Source organism: Excalfactoria chinensis, chromosome 2 (genome assembly GCF_039878825.1).
Source record: "Excalfactoria chinensis isolate bCotChi1 chromosome 2, bCotChi1.hap2, whole genome shotgun sequence".
Lineage (NCBI taxonomy): Eukaryota > Metazoa > Chordata > Aves > Galliformes > Phasianidae > Excalfactoria > Excalfactoria chinensis.
Window position 1 is genome coordinate 51467904 of NC_092826.1, and position 21575 is coordinate 51489478.

At 34.3% G+C, this 21575-nt stretch overlaps 1 protein-coding gene across 2 annotated transcripts in view; it reads left to right on the forward strand.

Annotated features, from left to right (window-relative positions):
- The window catches only part of CDH7 (cadherin 7), a 90073-nt gene that overhangs the window by 36554 nt on the left and 31944 nt on the right, over window positions 1-21575 (forward strand). For both annotated transcript variants that reach the window (XM_072328487.1, XM_072328488.1), the window contains exons 3-6: window positions 1792-2086; window positions 9614-9733; window positions 13399-13566; window positions 14820-15007. In XM_072328487.1, the coding sequence (XP_072184588.1) occupies window positions 1792-2086; window positions 9614-9733; window positions 13399-13566; window positions 14820-15007 (771 nt within the window). The remainder of the gene's footprint in view (window positions 1-1791; window positions 2087-9613; window positions 9734-13398; window positions 13567-14819; window positions 15008-21575) is intronic.

Sequence of the window (21575 nt, forward strand, 5' to 3'; positions counted from 1 at the left end):
AACCTTGAAACACAACATAGGAAAAAGAGAAATACAAGCGGAATAGATTCGTATTCTCACACACCATTGTTCTGTTGCAAAAATAAATAAATAAATAAATGGTTGCTTCTTCCAGTCAGGTCTGAAAAACTACCAAGAGCCACTGCTGCCAGATCTGTGAGATAATCAGTGGTATAATTTATCAAGTTAATTCAATATTATAGGCAGTTCTGTGGATGTTCAAAGAAGCTGGGAGTGAAATATATTTTCTCTTGATCTGCTCACAGTGTCAGCATTAACTGATCTTGAGTGTGCTGAGAAACAAGAATTTAAAGGTTTGAGAAAATGCACCAAAGCATTCCCAGACTTCTTTAAGTATCTGAGGAGTTCCATAGCAGACAAAATGGGATAAGCTACATTTTGAAATAATGTACACTAATCTGCTTGAAGCACCCTAGTACTGTTTTCTCGATCCAGTCCAAAGCTCAGATTCATTTTCTATCTTTAAAGCAAGATGGAGTACCCTGCAATTGCAAAACTATGCGATATAATAACAGTGTAATTGAGCTAATGTGTAGGAAATAGACAGATTTTTTATCCATCTGAAAAATTCAGAATTGGTCACCAATTCTCTCCTTCTTATATACAGGGAAAAGCCTTGCAGCTGTGCAAAGTTATGCTCAAGATACCAATTTTTTGCAAGTGTTCTTTGGAAATGATTTCTCTTTCAATGATAATTCCAACATTCCAACTGAGGAAGAAAAAAAAAATAAAAATATAAATAAAAGGACTTTGTAATAATGGGGATAGTAAATTTAACTACAAACTCACCATATGGAGAAAGAGCAAAATGAAAATATAAAAGAATGTTGTCTTCAGTTATTTACAAATAATTCTGTCTCTTTAGCTAACTAAAAAGTATCATGGGGCACTTGTTGTTGCTAATACATGTCTGAAAATAATGAGGTTTGTATAACTGGATTCTGCAACAGGAAAGTGTGGCTCGGTAGAGAAAAAAGAGCTACAAAAAATGTGGAATCTTTGTGACTTAAAAGAGCTTGCAGAATGAGGAAGAAAGCTTTGTTCTGTAAACCTATTTTGCTTTTCCAGTCAAAGATACATTTTGACCTAATGAAATACCTTTCTTCTGAGTCTGCTGCAAATTTTCCACAGAAACTACACCTGGCATTTGATGCTGTAGTTAAGACAGCATTAGGACATTTCTTAGTCTCTCTCATACTCTGTATTATTCTTAAGTTGTATGGCAATGAAGAATATATGGAAGTGCAGTTATTGTTCTACTACATAGTAGTGAGAAACCGAAACACTGGCCATTCTATTCTGATTGTATGAACTATACAATGGGGAAAACAGTATGTAATTTCCCGTACAGACACAGGAGCAAACACTAACATCAAGTTTATAGCGACTTTCATTTGAAGTCACACCCTTTAGTAGGGCACCTGACAACCAAAAATTACACTTAGGTGTGAGTAAAATCTATGTTAATAATGTGTTAATAGATTTGTATGTGCATGGTTGTGTAAAATTCTGATACAAGAAACCTATTAGGCAATATAAAATGTATTTGAAAATGAAATGTTTATAGAAAAGAGCGAAATCATTTTGCTCAGAAGAGCAAGCTGACAGTTTCAAATGGTCCCTCGTGAGCTGTGCACAATAAACATTCAGCTTATCTTTCCAAGAACAATAAAATTTCATGTACTACTGCTTGACATAATTATTTTTACATATCTCCATGCCACTGACTCTCTCGGAAGTTAATCTCATCTCTCATCAATTTTTCACCAGCTTCACTCTGATGTTGATAAAGGAGATGGTTCCATCAAATACATCTTGTCAGGCGAAGGGGCAAGTTCCATTTTCATTATTGATGAGAACACAGGGGATATTCACGCTACAAAGAGGCTGGATCGAGAAGAGCAGGCCTACTACACACTCCGAGCACAAGCACTAGATAGGCTGACTAATAAACCCGTGGAACCAGAGTCTGAGTTCGTCATTAAGATTCAGGACATCAATGACAATGAGCCAAAATTTCTGGATGGTCCTTACACTGCTGGAGTTCCTGAGATGTCTCCTGTGGGTAAGTGCAAAATAGACTGTTGGTGCTTTGGGAAACTTTTTACTACTGCCTTTTAAAAATTTCATTATTTTTCACTGTATCACACTAAGCTACTTAATTATCTATGAGCCACCTGTAACAGTTAGATATTTCAAGACTTAACTGGAAATAACATGCTAGATTAAGTATTTATCCCTTTCAAAGTTTTGTGAAACTCGAATAGCTATGTAGGGATGCAGTTAAGCATTTTATGATGTATTTCCCATTCCAGTGCCCAGAGGCTTTACTTTATAATTCTCATTAACAATAATAAATTTCACACTATAGTATGTTATTCAGAGGTGATAATATATCATTGTATTCAGATTAAGTCCATTCTTAACAAACTCTTCAAATTCCTGCTAGTACATAATATTTTTGTAAGTTTTGTACATACTGTTAACAGTTTACTGTGAATCTTTCCCAGTGCTGAGATCTAGCTCTCTGCAAAGAATATACAAGTGGAAAACACTGGGCTACAGATGAAGATAGTTGATAGTATTCCAGTGGAATCAGAGAAAAATGGCTGGTAGAAGCTTCAAACCCTCTCAGAAGCTTTTATTCCTAAATTCAAATTAGGGAAGAATTTCAACATAAAGGCCACCATTTCTTCATTTTAAAGAAAGGAAATTGTTATTTGTTGGTAGGTGCTAGTGTCCCATCAAAAGATGTCTGACTCAGTCCAGGGAAGAGACATTTTGAGTTTTATTTTAACTTGAAGTTATAAATAAATGTATGACCTCAGGTTCTTGATCTTCAGGTTGAGAAAGTTTAATGGTGATTGCAATTAGGAATGTCTGACTGATTTTAGACCATACAAAAACTTGATACTCTTAGGTAAAGCTGAATTTGCTATGGTGTCCTCAACTCCATTTCTTGCATTTTTTGCATACTAAACAGGGCCTCTAAATTAGATCTAGAGAGCTAAAAATGTTCTCCCATGCCTGTGCACTCTGGAGCAATCATTACATTTTACACCCAATTCTCACTTTAGGAGCCAATAGAATATAAGTAAAGCAGTGCCAATGACTTTTCTATTTATTTATATTACTAAACAGTGAAAATTTGATACTTTCTCTCATTGATAGTTCACAGTTGTTCATTGTTACTGAAATACAATGTGGATGTCTGAAGAAGTAGTGGTGACCCTGGAAAGAAGGATAGACACCACAGGTTTTGAGAAAGATCAGGGACAAAATGAAGTTTTTATATTCCTGAGAAATTCCTTCAGCACTTGGGAAAAATAAAGACAATCAGATATATGAAATTAAAACGTAAATGTTCAGCACTTGAAAAATATGTTGTAAATATTAATTTATGTTTTATTTTAGGATTAGATTAACTGAGCTGTAGAATATATGAATAATTAGTATTTTACAGCTTTGTTTAGCTCTCTAAGGAATAATATTTCTACATATCCTTCTTGGATGAGTTAACTCTTTCTTCTCTTGTACAAATATTCTGATGTATGACAAATTCCTATAAAAATCTGAGGTTTACCTACATGCACAGATCCATGCCCTAACGTACATAGTCTGCAATGCAGAACACAAGGACACTGTCTTTAAAGGATCTAGTTTTGCACATTTTGCTAAATCTGTACTGTATAAATGACTGAAAGAAAGTCTGTCCCATGTGCACTGCAGTATCAAATATATATTCAGCTTAGATGGAACACTGCAAAATTATTGTTAATTGTAACTGTGCATCATCTAAATCTGTGTTGACTAAGGACAGTTTCATCTTAGCAGATGAACACTACATTTTGAACAACTTTACTCTTTGTATCACACAACTACTGATTACCGAATTAGGGATTACCGTGAAGTTCTTGTGCGGCAGTTGACTCATGTAGTCACATAGATTCATAGTTTATTCATATAACACAATTTATAATTAACCACCTAGAGCATTCATGAAATATTAAGGAGAAATTATCTTTTATTTAGTATGAAATTATATCATTGACAAGGATTTTTAATTGGATATTAAACAAAAAGAAAGAGATCACAGGACTGTAAACCCAAATTAATCATAAAGGTTGGAGAACCATAACCTTTAACCGAAAGGGTGGTTGTGGAAGTAAAATGATTCTGTATTACATTTCACAAATATTTTAAGATACTATCTAAGGCTAATTGAAGCCAATCTTTTATATTATTAGAAAAGAATAGAAATATTATATATATTATATTATTAGAAATAGAAATAGAAATATTATTTCTATTATTTTCTATTATTATTTGAAATGACCCAGGTCAGGTTCAAATTATGTTTGGCTCAGGTCCAATTATATTGATTATCCACAAGAGAGTAAACTCTTTATTACAGAATTTAGCAAGAACCTAAAAGAAACGTATTTTCTAAAGATCTTTGGAGTTGATTTTTTTGTTTGCTTTTTGTTTTTTGTTTTTTTAATTCCTTTCGCTTAAAAAAAAAACCTGACAATATTATATTACACACAGATACATATACAAAAAGATTGCAAATTATACTTAAAAGAGTAGAGTCCCTGTGATGTTATATACAAAACTAACTTGTCTTGATAATAACTGGAAATACAATTTCAATACCAAACATAGCTTTGTCTTTATGACATTTTCTAGACTCTCCACACATATGAGCAGCTCTACTTATCACTCAACAGGAGGAGTATCTGTCTTTCTTGCTTCAAATATTATACCTGATAGAAGTGGATTGAAAAATATTTATGTAAAACAAAGAAAGAAAAAAAAAAAAAGGAGAGGAGAGGAGAGGAGAGGAGAGGAGAGGAGAGGAGAGGAGAGGAGAGGAGAGGAGAGGAGAGGAGAGGAGAGGAGAGGAGAGGAGAGGAGAGGAGAGGAGAGGAGAGGAGAGGAGAGGAGAGGAGAGGAGAGGAGAGGAGAGGAGAGGAGAGGAGAAGAAAAGAAAAAAGGAAAAGGAAAAGGAAAAGGAAGATAAAGGAAAGAAAATCCTTTACATCATACTTAAGTCTTTGGTACCAGTGTCTAGTGGACTGTGATGCTCTATATTCACAAACAACATCTGTTTCTGTTTATCTCACTTGGGCTTTATCCATGAGTAAAGAAAGACTGAAGAGGCTATGGGGGAAGAGGAGGAAGTAATGAGCATAAGTCTGCCTCAAAGTCAATCCTGTCCCCTGTTTTGTGCTTCTAGAGTGGAAAGGATTTATAGGTATAATTGCATGAGATCTGAGTGAATGCCAGAGGCTGAAGCATAGAAATGACAAAGGGTGTAGATCAAAACATGGCTGGGCTACTGCATGTAGGTATTAAGGAGGTATTATGGATGCCTTCATATTAATGGTGTTTATTACTTCTAGTAGTAGCTAATATCACTCAGAAATGTGGACACAACATAGAAGTGTTTTGAGCACTATACATCACTGACTTCTATTAGTCAATATGTCTTTACTAACTGGCTGTCTTTAAACACCTGTATTTAATTTGTTAATGTGGTTACAATTAAATTTTAAGGGAGTATGTAATTTCAAATATTAGCGTTTCAAAAGTTGGCAAGTTGATTTTCCCTTAAATGTTAAAAACCAAAGTTACACACATATTTCTTATACAGACCTATTTAAAACTTTGATCATACATCACACACTGTAATAACAAGGTTTTTTAAAAGCTGTATGCAGAAGTTTCTAAAACTATAAACTCAGAGATTTAAAACCAATCCATTTGAGGAATTGCTAACTCAAAATAAAATGAACAACACTCTTATCTTGCCTTTATTTGTCCACATAAAAAAAAAAAAAAAAAAAAAAAAAAAAAAAAAAAAAAAAAAAAAAAAAAAGGTCAATAACTGTACCATGTCCAAAAAATCACTGTATCTTGACTTAAGTAAGTTAAAGTACAAATATCATTCTAAATTCTAAATTAGAGGTCCTCTCCAAAAGTTTTCCCTTTCTTTTGCCCTCTCCAAAAGTTTTCCCTTTCTTTTGCCCTAATATCAGAACTGAAATAGTTCAGGTTCTTAGATAATTGTGATTCTTTGTTATCTATTAGTATGTGTTAAAGTTTAGGTTAAAAATGACAGCTTAGGCATTCTGGAAAGATGGAAATGTATGCCAGCCACTAAAAAGTCAGTTTGTTATTAGCAATCATTAGTAAAAATAAATAAATGAAATGATTCAGTGAATCATTCCTGTTTATCTTTTTGGCCTGCTCTATGTTCTTCCCATAATGCAGGCCTGGATGTAGTATTCCAGATGGTTCCTCACAAGAGTAGAGTAGAGGGGGATAGTCACCTCCCTCTCCCTGCTGGCCTTCCCTTTCTTAATGCAGCCCAGAACACGATCGCCCTTCTGGGCTGCAAGCACACACTGCTGGCTCATGTCCTACTTCTTGTCCACCAAATGTTTATTAATGTAAGTTCAAGGTAGGGTTTGTGTTCTGTTTACACCTCAGCCCAGGGCTGAGAGGAATGCTGCAGTAAACAAGTTGTACTGGATCACAGACTGTTGGATGGAGAGAAGGTATGCAGACTGTCAAATGGTACCTCCGAGTCTTAAGGTTGGACACATGCATGATAGATGACTGCCTGTGTTGTAAGGTCAAGGAAAATATCCAGCAGTAAAGAAGAATACAATGTAATGGATGGAATATGAACTATCCTTTTGAAAAATTATTTTGTATTTGGAAATATGATGTAATTGACCATTTTTCCTCAATCCATAAATTTACTATCAATAGTATCTGTACAGTTTTCTTGGTTATGCTTTCTTTAAAGAAAATAAAAATTTGAATTACTATTTCTATTACTAGAAAAATTAGGACATCTCTGTTTTGCAATGATGATCCTCTGGAGGAATGCTTATTCTTCAAGAGATATCCTCTTCCTCTGGGAAAATCTGGAAATCTTTATTGTTGACCTTTATGTCCATACGTTTCTTTGCAACAGATTTCCTTCATGTAGGTTTATTCACATAGTTAAAACACCCCATCTTAGCTTGCATATTCTTTTTAAAAATATTTTGTGCAAGAATCTCTAACTAAATAAAGAACTTCCAAAAACTCAAAGTTTTCGAGTGAAAAGAAATAATAATAATAGTAGCTGTTCTAAATAATCTTTCTCTTCTGTGAGATTTGGGAAAAAGTATTGAGAACAAAGGAAGTAGATAAGTGTGATCATTTTCTAGTTGCTAAATACAATCAAGTAGGATGAGTGCAGTAAGATTTGGAGTTAGAATTTCTGCCTAATTTTTTTTGTTTGTTTGTTTGTTTGCTTGTTTGTTTGTTTTTGTTTCTAGAGGATATATGTGTTTGATTTGGCAAATCTTCAGTTTAAGAGAGAGCCAATTTGATTCAGATACTGACTTTAATGCATCTCACAAATGGTAAAGTCTTTGCTACATCAGTAGATTTTTACAGTAAACAAGCTCTTCTAAGCTTGCAGGATTTCCAAAGTTTGTGTGTTGAGACTGTAGAGCATTAATTGCTTTGATCTTGTGTTGGTCTGAAATTCTTAAAAGAGGCAAAAGCAAGGAGGTTTATAAATGCTTTTCCCAGTATTTGCAGACATGGTAAGGTTCACTGGCAGGACTTAGACACTCTGTAATGTGTTAAGCCTAGCTTTCTCATGGAGTACAAGGTGTCAAATAGTCATTATGATATCCTTCTACTCAAGCTTGAGAGACAGGAATGTTTAAAATATATCTCAGTATGAAATTATATTATGAAGAAATAAGTAAAATCAGTTTGATATACTGAATCAAAACTCTTAGTTATTTGTGAACATAAAATTGATGTATTTTAAGTCCTGTAAGAGATAAATGACTTGATGGATTGACTAACAGCTTTCTTTTTAAACTTCCCATCTATGTAAATTTCAGGTGGAGAGTAACCTTCTCTGTCCAAAAATATTACAGTCCACAAGAGAGAAAAATAGAATTTGAGACAGAACTGCAATCATAATACTTTGTCATTGATACTGTAGGAAAAGAGGTCAGACATGTGGGTTAGTTAGGTCATAAGTGAAATGAATAAAGTTAACGTATGAAGGATGACTTTTGGTCAGAATTCATCCCAGCAGGTCTCATCCTTTGTTATCTGTACCATTTTATAAAGAGCCTCATTTATTCCTCTCGTTTTCCAAACCTTCAGCTTGATCCCAAAACCCGTTTACAATTCTATACTTACCTTAGGACAGAAAAGATGAGGAAAATAGATAATGCACATGCTATGTCAGACATGAAAGATTTAAGAATTTTTCTCCAAAACTTTCCTGAATATTTCCAAATAAAACAAACCAGGGTGCAACTTGTGTTAAATTCACCCTGATCACTTCTTAGTGCAGTTTCTTTTTAAAGAGTAATTTCTGGGTTTGTTACTCTCATATTCATGTAAAAAAAAAAAAAAAAAAAAAAAAAAAAAATGTGTTCAGTTGGAAAATTTACACTCTCTGTGACTAATACTGCTCTCCAATCTTTTGACTAAATCCTGTTTAACAGGGAATTTGATCCTCTGCTGAAGACCTAAACTGGGCATCTGCCAAATTGCGACAATATTAATTTGCAACTTAACCTCCAAATGGTTCCCTAAAGTGTTGAGTGGAAGGTCTCATTGTTCCAGACAATCTGCCAGTGAGAAATAATAATCTTTTCTGCCTATCAAAAGGTGGTGACCACGGCCAAGGCCCTGGCTCCCAAGTGCTTTTTTATCCTGCTCTCAGCATTCATCATGGAAGCAGTGCAGAGAAAGAAAAAAAAGGAACCAACATGGAGAATATGACAAACAGGAGGTGGATGGTGAATGTTGAACAAGATTATCAGAAATGTACACCTCTTGCTAAGCAGCTAAACATCTTTTCTTACTAATTCCTATTAACATACAGATATTTCTTGTAGACAAATTACATGGCAGACGATTACCACAAATGGTACTAAAACATTGCAGACCCAGTGTAAAGTGAATAGCTTTTAAAGGAATTTAGAGGGAACTCTCAGATGTTCGTGGTCTGTCTTATCTGAAGTATAAACTCTTTAGCTTTGTCTTGTATAAATGTTTGACTAATTTTGTAGGATAAAATTAATTTATATATATGTGTCTAGTATCAAAAGATATAATGCAGATATATGTGTTACATTTGAATCTCTAGCTGCTTATATGTTATAATTTTACTATGTTGACTTCAAAGGGAAATTGTCACTATATTTAATACTTAGACATATTTCAGACCTTGTCATCATTGAGGATATGTTTAGTTGCTCTCACATATTCTCCACTAACTAAGTTCTTTATTTCTGAAGTGAACTGCTGAGTGATATGGGCTTTATTGCTGTGAGTCAAAGACTGAGAATATTTGGGAAGTCCAAATTCTCTAATACCTGATACTGGTTTACAGATAGGACCTTACTTTGTATCCAGAATAGCAGAAAAAATGACAAGTTATGAAAAAGACATCTCACACTCATCACGCTGTTCCAGTTGTACATTGTCACTGTATGTTGAATATAGTTTGGATCTGTGGATCTTATATGTACAATAGTTTCTTAAACATTTGCAGGTACCTCTGTGGTGCAAGTTACAGCCACTGATGCAGATGATCCTACTTACGGCAATAGTGCCCGGGTGGTTTACAGCATATTGCAAGGACAACCTTACTTTTCTGTGGAACCAAAGACAGGTAATTTTCTATAAATTCTCTTTACTGTAATGTTGAGAAAGTAGAAAATGTGCATTAAAACATACTAGGAACTTATTAGTGCAGTCCCTTAGTTAATTGAATATATTAGAGTTTTGTTGATCTTTTCTATTTCTGAATAGATTATAAAAGCTACACAACTGAGCTATGTGATAACCTTTCAATTTTGGAATGGAAATTTGTATCTCCTTGTCAATCTTCTATCTCCCTGACATACTGTCTATTGAAGTATTTCAAGACAATAATAAATTCAAGATGCTGTGAATAGGTTTTACTTTCAGATTGTTCTGGAAATATACAAATATCATCTTCTCATCAGATTTCCTACAGTATAGATTTATGCCATGACTGTCTCTTCATTTTACTTTTTAAAATAGAATTTTGTTGTTGAAAATATATCTTTTCCTCATGTTTGAACATAAAAGCACTGTGCTTCCCATTCTCACTTGACACACCATTTTGCTGCTACTTTCAAAACTTTTTTTTTAAACATTTTTTAAAAATTATTTTCATAAATATTGTGAATATTGTTAGCCACAGTAAAATGCAGTCTTTATTTTTATTCCTCTGTTTTAACAAATATTGTCCTTCCTGTATATTTTTGTTCTGTTTTGAACCCCTCATTATAAAAAAGGACTTTCAGTTGCTCAAGCACATGCAGACAAGAGCATCAAAGTTGGTAAAAGGACTAGAAAACATGACATTTAAGGAACAACGGAGGTAACTGGGGGTGTTTTGTTTGGAGAACAAGAAGCTGAGGGGAGAACTCATCCCTCTCTATAATTAAATAAAAGAAAGTTGCAGCAAGGAAAACATGGGTCTCTTTTCCCAGTGACAAGTGAATCTTAGAATCAGAATCATAGAATTACCCAGGCTGGAAAAGACCCTGAAGATCATCAGGTCCAACCGCAGCCTAACCATAGTACCCTAACTCTAACAACCCTCTGCTAAATCATATCCCTGAGCACCACATCCAAATGGCTCTTAAACACATCTAGGGAGGGCCATGCAACCACCTCCCTGGGGAGCCTATTCCAGTACTTGACTACCCTTTCTATAAAGAAGTGTTTCCTAACATCCAACTTAAACTTGCCCTGGCGCAACTTAAGGCCATTTCCCCTTGTCCTGTCACTTGTCACCAGTGACAAGAGACTTGCCCCACTCTCACTGTAAGCACCTTTCAGGTACTGGAAGAGGGCCATAAGGTCTCCCCTCAGCCTCCTTATCCCCAGACTAAACAGCCCCAGCTTCCTTAGCCTCTCCTCATAGGGCTGATTCTCCAAGCCCTTCACGAGCCTCGTTGCCCTTCTCTGGACCTGCTCCAGTTCCTCCATGTCTTTCCTGTGCTGAGGTGCCCAAAACTGAACACAGTACTAGAGGTGAGGCCTCACCAATGCCAAGTACAGGGGCAGGATGACTTCCCTAGTCCTGCTCCCCACACCATTCCTGATACAAGCCAGGATGCCATTGGTCCTTTTGGCCACCTGGGCACACTGCTGGCTCATATTCAGCTGACTGTCCATCAGCACACCAAGGTCCCTTTCTGTCAAGCAGCTTTCCAGCCACACCTCCCCAAGTCTGTAGGGTTGCCTGGGGTTGCTGTGACCAAAATGCAGGACTTGACACTTAGCCTTAAGGAAACTCATGCTATTAACCTTGGCCCATTGATCGAGTCTATCCAGGTCCCTCTGTGACCTGCAATTCTTCACTATATAGTGAAGTTATACCAGGGGAGATCTAGATTGGGTATCAGGAAGAATTTCTTCATGTGATCAAACATTGGAATAGGCTGTCCAGGGAGGTGGTAGAGTCCCTGTCCCGGATAGTATTTAAGAGACTGTGATTTTTAAGAAGTGGCTCTCTGAAATGTGGTTTACTGATTGGACTCAGTAGGTGAGGTTGGTAGCTGGACTTGGTGATCCTAGAGGTATTTTGCAACATAAATAATATGATAATGTGGCTTGATGATTTTTCACAGTGTTAAAAATAGTTTTCAGTTTGCTTAATTCAGTCTGATATCAGCCTATGGAGAAAAAATTATAATCTGTATTTCAGAGATGAATAAACTGCAGAAAAAGGGGAACCAAATAATTACCCTATTTGTCATATAAAAATCAACCAATGAAACAAAAAGAACTGCTGGGAAGCATACCTGAATCCTAATGTTATATCTGAAAGGTCACACTCAATTTAACAGCACCTAAACTTGCAGAAATAAGTAGTATCAAAATATTAACATATTTATACATTCATATGTTTATAAACATTCATATATTCATGAAAAAGTTCATCCTCTACAGGAATACATAGTACTTTCTTTTTCTCCAAAAGATATGATGTATAGTATGCTTTTTTTTTTCTCTCCTTATATGTGTACAACATACATTGTCACAACGGCTGCAATCAGCCTCTGAGCAATATTATGGTAGTTTCTGCTAAATGGAAATCTTTAAGAATTGTGACTGAAATGTTTGCGTATATTTTCATTTTGATGTTGTACTCAGATTTCCTTTATGCATGATATTTAGCTCCCAAATGGTTGGTTAGCATTGCCTGGCAATTTAAATGTAATAGAAAAACAAACAGGCGAGGTAAAGTAATGTAGAGACAATAAACTTATGAAATTGCATGTTAATTGTGTTTTTAAAAGTCTTGTCAAATAAGTGAAATAATGCCAAAAGTCTGTGAAGTAAATGCTTCAGCCCATGGCAAGTCCTGAATTCAGAAGGGAAGAAAGAAATAAAACTGTAACTAAACATTCAGCAAATATCAGATGAAGAGTTATATGCCCCAACGTGCCTCTCCTTTATTTAGATTGTTTATGTTTCCTTTACTGCTGACACTGAATGCTACTGGAGTAAGTAGCTGCCTCTCTGGAAATCAGAGCTAGCAGTTCTACTATGTGCCAGGCATGAAATATTCATAAAGTCATCCCATTTTGAGAAGCAATATTTATTTTCTGATCTGTATCAACAGAACTGAAAGAATGAAGCATGGAGCTTTCTCCAAGTTTACATTTCAAATCAAATAATTACAAATTGTATGCAGCCTATCAAATGGATATGTATAAAAAATTACTACAGATATTACAGTATTTCCTTTAATAAATTAGGGCATCTTAATCACATTCTTGCTTTCAAAATAGTTATTTATTAAGCAAATATTTGCTGAAACAAGATAATTTAATATTTATGCAAAGTGTGGTGTGATATCAATATTAGTAAGTCTTAATTGGTAAATGATTGACTATGCAAGACATTGTGAAATAATTTTGAACTTGGAATCTTAAAAATGAGTACAGAATATTCTGTTCTTCATAGCTATAAGAGAATGGGAAATCAAACACAGAAGAGTATATCTTCCAGACAAGGAAGTGTCATGCAAGTAACTATAGTTCAGGGAGAAGTGAACATGGTCATGGACCCAGAGAATGTACTACAAACTAAAACATGTTGGTTTTGGCGACTACTTAAAGTAAGCTTGTAGTATAGCAGTTCATTTCCTAGTAAATTATTGTGATGTCAGCATTGAAGTTACTTCCTCCCTTTTTGCAGTCATTGGTCTGCTGTTACCTTTTAGGGTCAAACTCCGTTTTCACAATAATGTATTTACTTCTCCAACAATTGACATGGCTTGTATTACTGCAGGCATTATCAAAACTGCCCTTCCGAATATGGATAGAGAAGCCAAAGACCAATACCTACTAGTTATTCAAGCAAAGGACATGGTTGGGCAAAATGGTGGATTATCAGGAACAACATCTGTAACTGTCACTCTGACTGATGTTAATGACAACCCACCCCGCTTCCCACGACGTAAGTTACATGACTTGTAGCATTATTTCTAAACACTGCTACTTTATTTACTTTTTATGCTTTAACCTAAACAAAGAATGAGATTAATCAGCTTACTTATTAAATACTTTGGAAACCACTCAGAGCAAGTTCTATGATTGTTGTTGTTGTTATTGCTACTTTTACTACTACTACTTTGGAAGAATCTTTTTTCTTTATCTATTTCAGATTAGTTGAAGTTATATAGAACAGGTGCATTTGTTGATGTACTTCTTCACTCATAAAAGGACAAAAAATAAACACCTTAAAGCATCTCTATCAGCTAGACTTCAGAATGAACAATATTTATCTTGACCATTAGTCCTTAACCTTTCTTTGTTAGTTCAGCAGGGTTTCTCTTGTGCATGTAGTGTTTTCTAAGAAATTGTAGATCTGTAAAGTCATCTTCCCCCAACCGTCTCTAACCAAGCTGGCTATCATCCCATCCAAAGAAGGGAGTTCACTGTTGTAATGTTATCCCAGCTTATAAGTAACATTCTGTCTGGTATGATTTGATTTTTTTTTTTTTTTTTTTTTTTTTTTTTTTTTTTTTTTTTTTTTTGTGTGTGTGTGTGTGTGTGTGTGTGTGTGATTTATACTATCTTATAACGTCCTTGCAAAATTAAGTTTAAGTAATGGTGGAATATATTAACTCCACCCTCACCTCCAATTATATAAAACAGACTTCCTGCCACTAATCATTTGAAATAATGATAGAATAGCACAAGTTGTTTTTGAAGGTGAAGATATTATTGCTTTTTGACTGCAGATATCTTTTTGACAGCATGTATATGGTGTTATACTTGAATGAAAATGGTGGAATGTTCAAGATTGCAGGTGGTGACTTTACTTTTAAAGAAATGAATATATCTTGGTTTCTAGTCATATTAGGAGTGTAAAGTGGGTAAACTAGATACAAATTTGTAATATGATCAGGCTTTATATTAATTTTAATATAAACTTGATATATTTTCTTTGTTTCCTTAATTTGTGGAAAACATGTATTTTTTATCTTGGAAAATTGCAGACATTTGTATCATGACTAAACGCTGAATAAAATTTATGTGTCTTTGTCTTGGATTTCTCTCTTATGGAACAAGAAAATAAATGATCCATCACAATAAAAAGCTAAATATATATATATATATATATATATATATATATATGAATATAGATTACTTTTTAGCTTACAGATTCAGAAATCTCTGAATGTATTGTATTTCTGAATTTTGCAGGATCGTATCAGTATAATGTCCCAGAGTCCTTACCTGTGGCATCTGTAGTGGCCAGAATAAAAGCTGCAGATGCAGATGTGGGACCCAATGCTGAAATGGAATATAAGATTGTAGATGGTGATGGTTTGGGAGTATTCAAAATTTCTGTGGACAAAGACACCCAGGAGGGAATCATCACAATTCAGAAGGTAAGTCTGATTTTCTGACTGATTCTGCTTAAATCCGGGCAAGATAAGGGAGGGAAATTTGAGGATATATGTGAAAATTCTTTGATTTTTTTTGTTACTGTTTTTCGTTTGTTTGTTTGTTTGTTTTATTGGGGTTTATGTTTGTCCATTTGTTTGTTTTTAAAAATTCTCCAGCACAAATAGAAATCTCAAATTTTCCCTCATTTGTTTTTATATGAAAGAAAAATGTATGTCTTATAGTAAAAATGTAAGGTCAAAATCCAAGATGAATCCAAAACATATCTTTAAAAAAGAAAAACTATCTATATTATTCCCCAGACCCCCAAACAAGCACTTATTTATTTATTTATTTATTTATTTTAATTTTTGGCTTTTTATATTTGCAGTTAAGTAACTAACAATTTAGAAAGAAAAATCATGTTTATATAAAAATATTAAAACTCAACTTTTTCACATTTCTGCAACACATTTTAAATAGTATACTTTTTTGAAACAAGTGTGGAAAAAAAAATTTGGCAGAAAATTTTAGTTTTGAGATAAGAAAAAAGAAAGAAAATCTTGTACAGAAGAGCATGTTGCAAATATTTGACATCAACAACATTAAAACTACATGGCCCTATCTCTCCTAAGTTATTTAACACATTGTAAAATGCAAGACTGATTTAGTATTTTAGAATTAGTATATTCCTGAACAAGGCCATATTGTTTTTGTTTATTTGATTATTTAAATATTTTTTCTTGCAGAGGTACTCTTTAATCTTTCCAAATTTCATGTACCACTTTTTTTCTTCCGATGCACCAATTTCTCTCTAAAGTAATATAAAATTTCAGTATCATATCTTTGAAATAATACGTTAATACTCCATGATGTTGCAAAGTAATGATCTAATTCTCTGATGCCCTGAACACCAGCTGAGAGCTGGTTAGTGTCTGTAGATGTTAGTGAAAATGCAGAATGTTCAGCAATTTTGAAAGATCAATCACTAATAAATGTAATATAAATCATTTTCTTCAAGGGAAAAACAATTGTCTGAGTCTTCTTGCAGACTGCTGATTTCTTCTTAGCACATTTGAAATGCAATTGATGAAAAATTAATCCATTCTTTGTTCAACAGCCAAATTCAGTGTGGCTACTTCAACTTGCTCATTTTAAGATATTTGAGGAAAGATCTGGAAGAGTTATGGCCACCTTGGAGGGAGGGTATTTATCAGTGTCACAGAAAGCAACACAGACAGACTGTCAACACACTAATGTGTGAGCTTATAAAAGCATTTTAATTTTCAGTCTGTACTTGTAGTCACAATCCTTTTCCTGGGACTCTTTTAATTCCAGAGGACCAATAATTGTCCAGCAGAAAAATAGTTGTCATTTATTATTTCTGTAATCACATTCATTAGGGAATTAGGGAACTGAAGTGATTGTTTCAGTACTGAGTGTTTGTGCCAAGAATCTCCCAATGAAAAGGCTACTTGACTGCACTTTTTGACCTAAAGAAATGCTTCAGTTTGCAAATTATTTTTAAAGCTAGTAAATGATGCTGTAATTTAACACAATAATTCAGACTTTTTTTTTTTTTTTTTTTTTTTTTTTTCCCTGCAACATTGCAAAATTTCTCTCATTTTAATACCATTATCAAATACCTTTCCCATGTTGTATTCAAACTTGAATCCTCATGCTGAAGGGTACCTCCCAAATCTCTAGATGCTCTTAGGTCTCCATTTGGATTCCAGGGAACTTAAATACCTTGCTCAAGGATGAAAGATCTTTTCTATTAGCCTTGCAAATGAAGTGCAGAGAGTTGACTGCAAGGGAAGAAAGAAGTGAAGAGTCCAAGCAGAGTAGCCACAAAAAACTGCAACTTCTTCTCTTGTTGAGAGCATGCACATGGAAGATCATTACTGAGTGTTCAGAGGTTAAATGGGCTCTAACTAGAGGCTAGCCTGACAGGGCCCCACAGAGTTGGGCAGACATAATACTTGCGTGATGATATGAGCATTTTAGTAAAGAATGTAGGAAGAAACTGTAGCATGATAACTGCCAAAGCATTTTACTATCAGCCACATGAAGCTCTGAACATATCTGAGAGCCATTTGTTCTTTCCTATTCCCCCTTGAAATCAGGTGAAACACTGAGAAACAGCTCAGCCTCAAAATGTTTGCCCATCATTTTAAACTTGTGCATATTTATACACTCAGATCACAGCTTTTGCATCCACATCAAGCAGAAAGAAAACGTATACTTTCTTTCTAAAAGCAAATATGTTCTTTAACTTTGCATACTTTTGTGCAATCATACATACAAAGGTCACACATCCAAAACACAGTATGACTGAGCATATGAAGGCGATGCTGCATCCACTTTAGTACTGGGTGTTGTGGAGGATGTTTGGCATCAGAACTTCACACACAAGCTGAGGATTTTATACTCCACTCCAAGAAGGGGAACCATTTTGAAACAATGTGAAAAGTTGACTCCCACATGCAAATTTAGTTTTTGTTTTAACATGTAAGCAGCAATGTGCATTTGCACGTATTTTTCCTCTGTACCTCAAAGACTCAGAGACTTTAAAACACCAAAAGACAGGAAAAACAAATATACATGTTTTTATTCTAACACCGATATTCATTGAAATATGTATTTTATACTGCTTCTATTAAAACAAAAACAAAAATACAAAAGAAACATTATTGAACTATTTTACTTGCATTTACGGCACTAAATATATAATGCCTAACTTCCAATACAAAATTTGTTAGCTGACTTTACATGCAAATAATTTATCTAACATGTATCTAGGAAGGCATATAAAATATAATAATACATAATATTAATAAAAGTAATATATAAACAAAAGTTTCAGACTTGTCAAGTGAAACATAAGCTCCTACTTTACTTTTCTCCTATACAGAGCTATCTAAATATATCACCTACTTATACTCCATGCTGGAGTTCTGACGTTGCAAATAATGGAATAACTTTGTTATTCTCTAGCTCCAAATTATTTCTTCCTCTTCAGCACACACACACACTCTGTAGTGAATTCCGAAGTAAAGCTTAGCTAGGTGCCTAAACTGTCATAACAGTAAATAATGATATCATAACATAAAAAATCAATATTAGATGATCTTGTAGGGAAAAAATAAAATCTCATACAACTTTTAAAATGGAACTGGGTAATTATATTCTACAAAAGTATTAGAAAATTTTATCCTCATTCACATCGTGAATCAATTTTCCATCTGTAAAGTAAGATTAATTCCTTTCCATGGTTTCATTTGTAATTCTCATTTTTCTGTAAATACTGTAAATATAAGGATGCAGATCTTTTGCATGTGAATAGTAAATCATTCCACTGTGATGAAAGTTTTTGGAAGAAGTTTTTCAGCAGATATTAGATTTATTTATTTGTTTATTTATTTATGGGTTTGATCATTCTCTACAGTAACTCATTTAGAACTGAAGAAACATTTATGGAAATGAATAATGATTTAATCAACTAATGTAATAAATTTTATAGTGTCCTTGCACAGCTATGTTTATACAACTTCAAATTGAATTCATGTTGACTGTTTAAAGAATCCCATTCATAATAGAAATAAAAGGAATTTTGGCTTCATTTCTCAGCAATACAGACCATATAGAACTTCCAAATGTGTATTCCTAAAAATAGTTTACTGAGAAAGGCACCATAAAAGTATGACTTCAACTTTATTTACTAACTTGCAGGCTAGTCTTCAGTAATAATATTAGCTGAGTTGCAAAACATCTTAAGATAAAATCTGGTGTATTATATGCACACTCCAACACCTTTATCAGTTACTTGGTGCTTCATGTAGTAATGATAAAAGTGTAAAAGGCTGAATGGTACTTTTTTATTATATCTATCACATGGAACTTTTTGGAAAGATGTGATATCTGATTCAAGCTGTTTGAAGCGTATGGAGAAATTTTATTGGACTTCACTGAAAAAAGTCTGAAGGCTCTGTTGAGAGTTGTCTTTTCTTACTGTAGCAAATGACAAGTGTAAAGATTTCCCACTGTATCATTATTGCTCACTTTGTCTTCATTTCTTCCCCAAATACACAGCTCTACTACCGCTATCACCAAATCATTGGAATGTAATATTGCAAAATGTGAAAATAAGCTTTGCAAAGTACTTTCTCATAGAAATTGTCTGCTAAGATATTCTAAATTCTGACTTTATTTTAAGAATAATAATGGCAATTATAAAAATGGGTATTTTATGTGTAAGCCTTTTACTGAAAACTTATCTTTCTGTTAGTGTTAACATTTCTCTTTTTTTCCAGCTAAAAATTTTGCTTTCAATTTTATATCAGAGTTTACAGTGTAAGAACGTGAGCCTTCCATGGTTCCTTTGAGAGATAATATGCGTTTGTTTGATCTACTGCGGTTTTCAATAAAAAAAAACCTTAACTAGACTTAAAGATGGGATTTTCACCTCTGTAAAGTACATTATTATAAAGTTACCATACAGTAAAAAATGAACATTACAAAAATAGGTTTCCTGTGAAAGATAACTTCATATCCAGTCTCTGTAATATAGATGACTTGTTTTGTAATTTCCTTCACATAGGAAAAAAATTTTACCCCTTTGAAGAAAAAAACAGACAGAAAGAAAACACAAGAACACAGGCCTGCAATTGAAAGAAAGATAAATGGTCTTGCACAGGACCTAATCAGATAACATTAATGCACAGATATTAATGAAGCTGTCAGGATCTAGTCACTGTGCTGATGAACTGATGTATATATCGTCCTTTTAACCTTCTACAGCAATGCAGTGATTTGTAAGCTGCTGACTTGGTACTCCATTACTGGAATCTATGCTTTTGTTTTAAAAGAAAATAATAACGGTATAGTCCACAGGCTAGTTGAAAGATGCTTAATATATAACAGGCATTAGTAATAACTGGATAAGAGAAAGGAAAAAATTGTGAACTTCTCAATATTTTCAGTCTTTCATTCTGTGGTACATAATATCTTAATTGTACTGTACTTGATTTGTTGAAAGACTTCCTTCAGATCAAGAAAGTTTGCATACTTACCATGCCTTAGAAATTTTATTTTCCTAAACTAGAATGTGCATCAAAGCTTGGTACTTTTGTATTAATCATAGAATCTGAGGATTTGTGTCTTATTGGAGTAGACTGAGGATGATGACTTCAGATTTACAGTCATTGTCACAACCCTCAGGAAAAATTACTGTTAAGAAATTCTACTGTAGAGAACTAAGAAGAAAATAATGACTGTGTTGCCATTTATAACCCTATACCATGTGATGATGTAACCTCGTCCTTATATTATCTACCTCTTCTAAACAGCAATGGTTTCATATCACATATATACATATGAGTACATTAGATTTCTTCCTTCCTTCCTTCCTTCCTTCCTTCCTTCCTTCCTTCCTTCCTTCCTTCCTTCCTTCCTTCCTTCCTTCCTTCCTTCCTTCCTTCCTTCCTTCCTTCCTTCCTTCCTTCCTTCCTTCCTTCCTTCCTTCCTTCCTTCCTTCCTTCCTTCCTTCCTTCCTTCCTTCCTTCCTTCCTTCCTTCCTTCCTTCCTTCCTTCCTTCCTTCCTTCCTTCCTTCCTTCCTTCCTTCCTTCCTTCCTTCCTTCCTTCCTTCCTTCCTTCCTTCCTTCCTTCCTTCCTTCCTTCCTTCCTTCCTTCCTTCCTTCCTTCCTTCCTTCCTTCCTTCCTTCCTTCCTTCCTTCCTTCCTTCCTTCCTTCCTTCCTTCCTTCCTTCCTTCCTTCCTTCCTTCCTTCCTTCCTTCCTTCCTTCCTTCCTTCCTTCCTTCCTTCCTTCCTTCCTTCCTTCCTTCCTTCCTTCCTTCCTTCCTTCCTTCCTTCCTTCCTTCCTTCCTTCCTTCCTGTTATTGAGATTCACTTTCTACTGGCTGATGAAAAACAGACATAAGAAAATAGATCAGGTGATTTGATTAAGTATTGCTGTAATTTAAACTGTCAGATTTTAATAGTTACCAGTGACTAATGGAAATGATTCAGGCTTCCCTTCTACAGTGTATGCAACTTCAAAGTCAAAATAGTAACATGAAAATATAACAATCCACAGAGTAGGAAAAGTTTTGTGATAGTATTGTGTTGAATCTTGGAGTTGCAAGACCTGTGATGTATGTAGGAATATCGGTGTGGAAAAATCACAGCTTATTTTACCTTGCAACTAGGCATGCACTGGCTACTCCTTCATATTTTGTTAACAAATTAACAATAGGTCCTCCTTTTTATTCAGTGGAAAACTGCCCACGTTTAGAATATTTGGGTGTCACAACAATGTTTCAACTTTTCTATAGAGTTTATCAGTTATACAGAGCTATTCAAAGCATCTCGGGAATATTAAAAATAGAAGGTATGTGATAGAATGTATTAATATAAGTTGAATAGGAAAATAAGCAGTATCAAGAGTACTGGGCTAATCATGTGTACGTCTATTTAAAAACAAAACAAAACAAAATAAAAAAAACCCAGTCTCTAATGAAAATTAAGCTACCACAGAATTTTCTGTCTACCATGTCAGAGAGAATCATGGAATC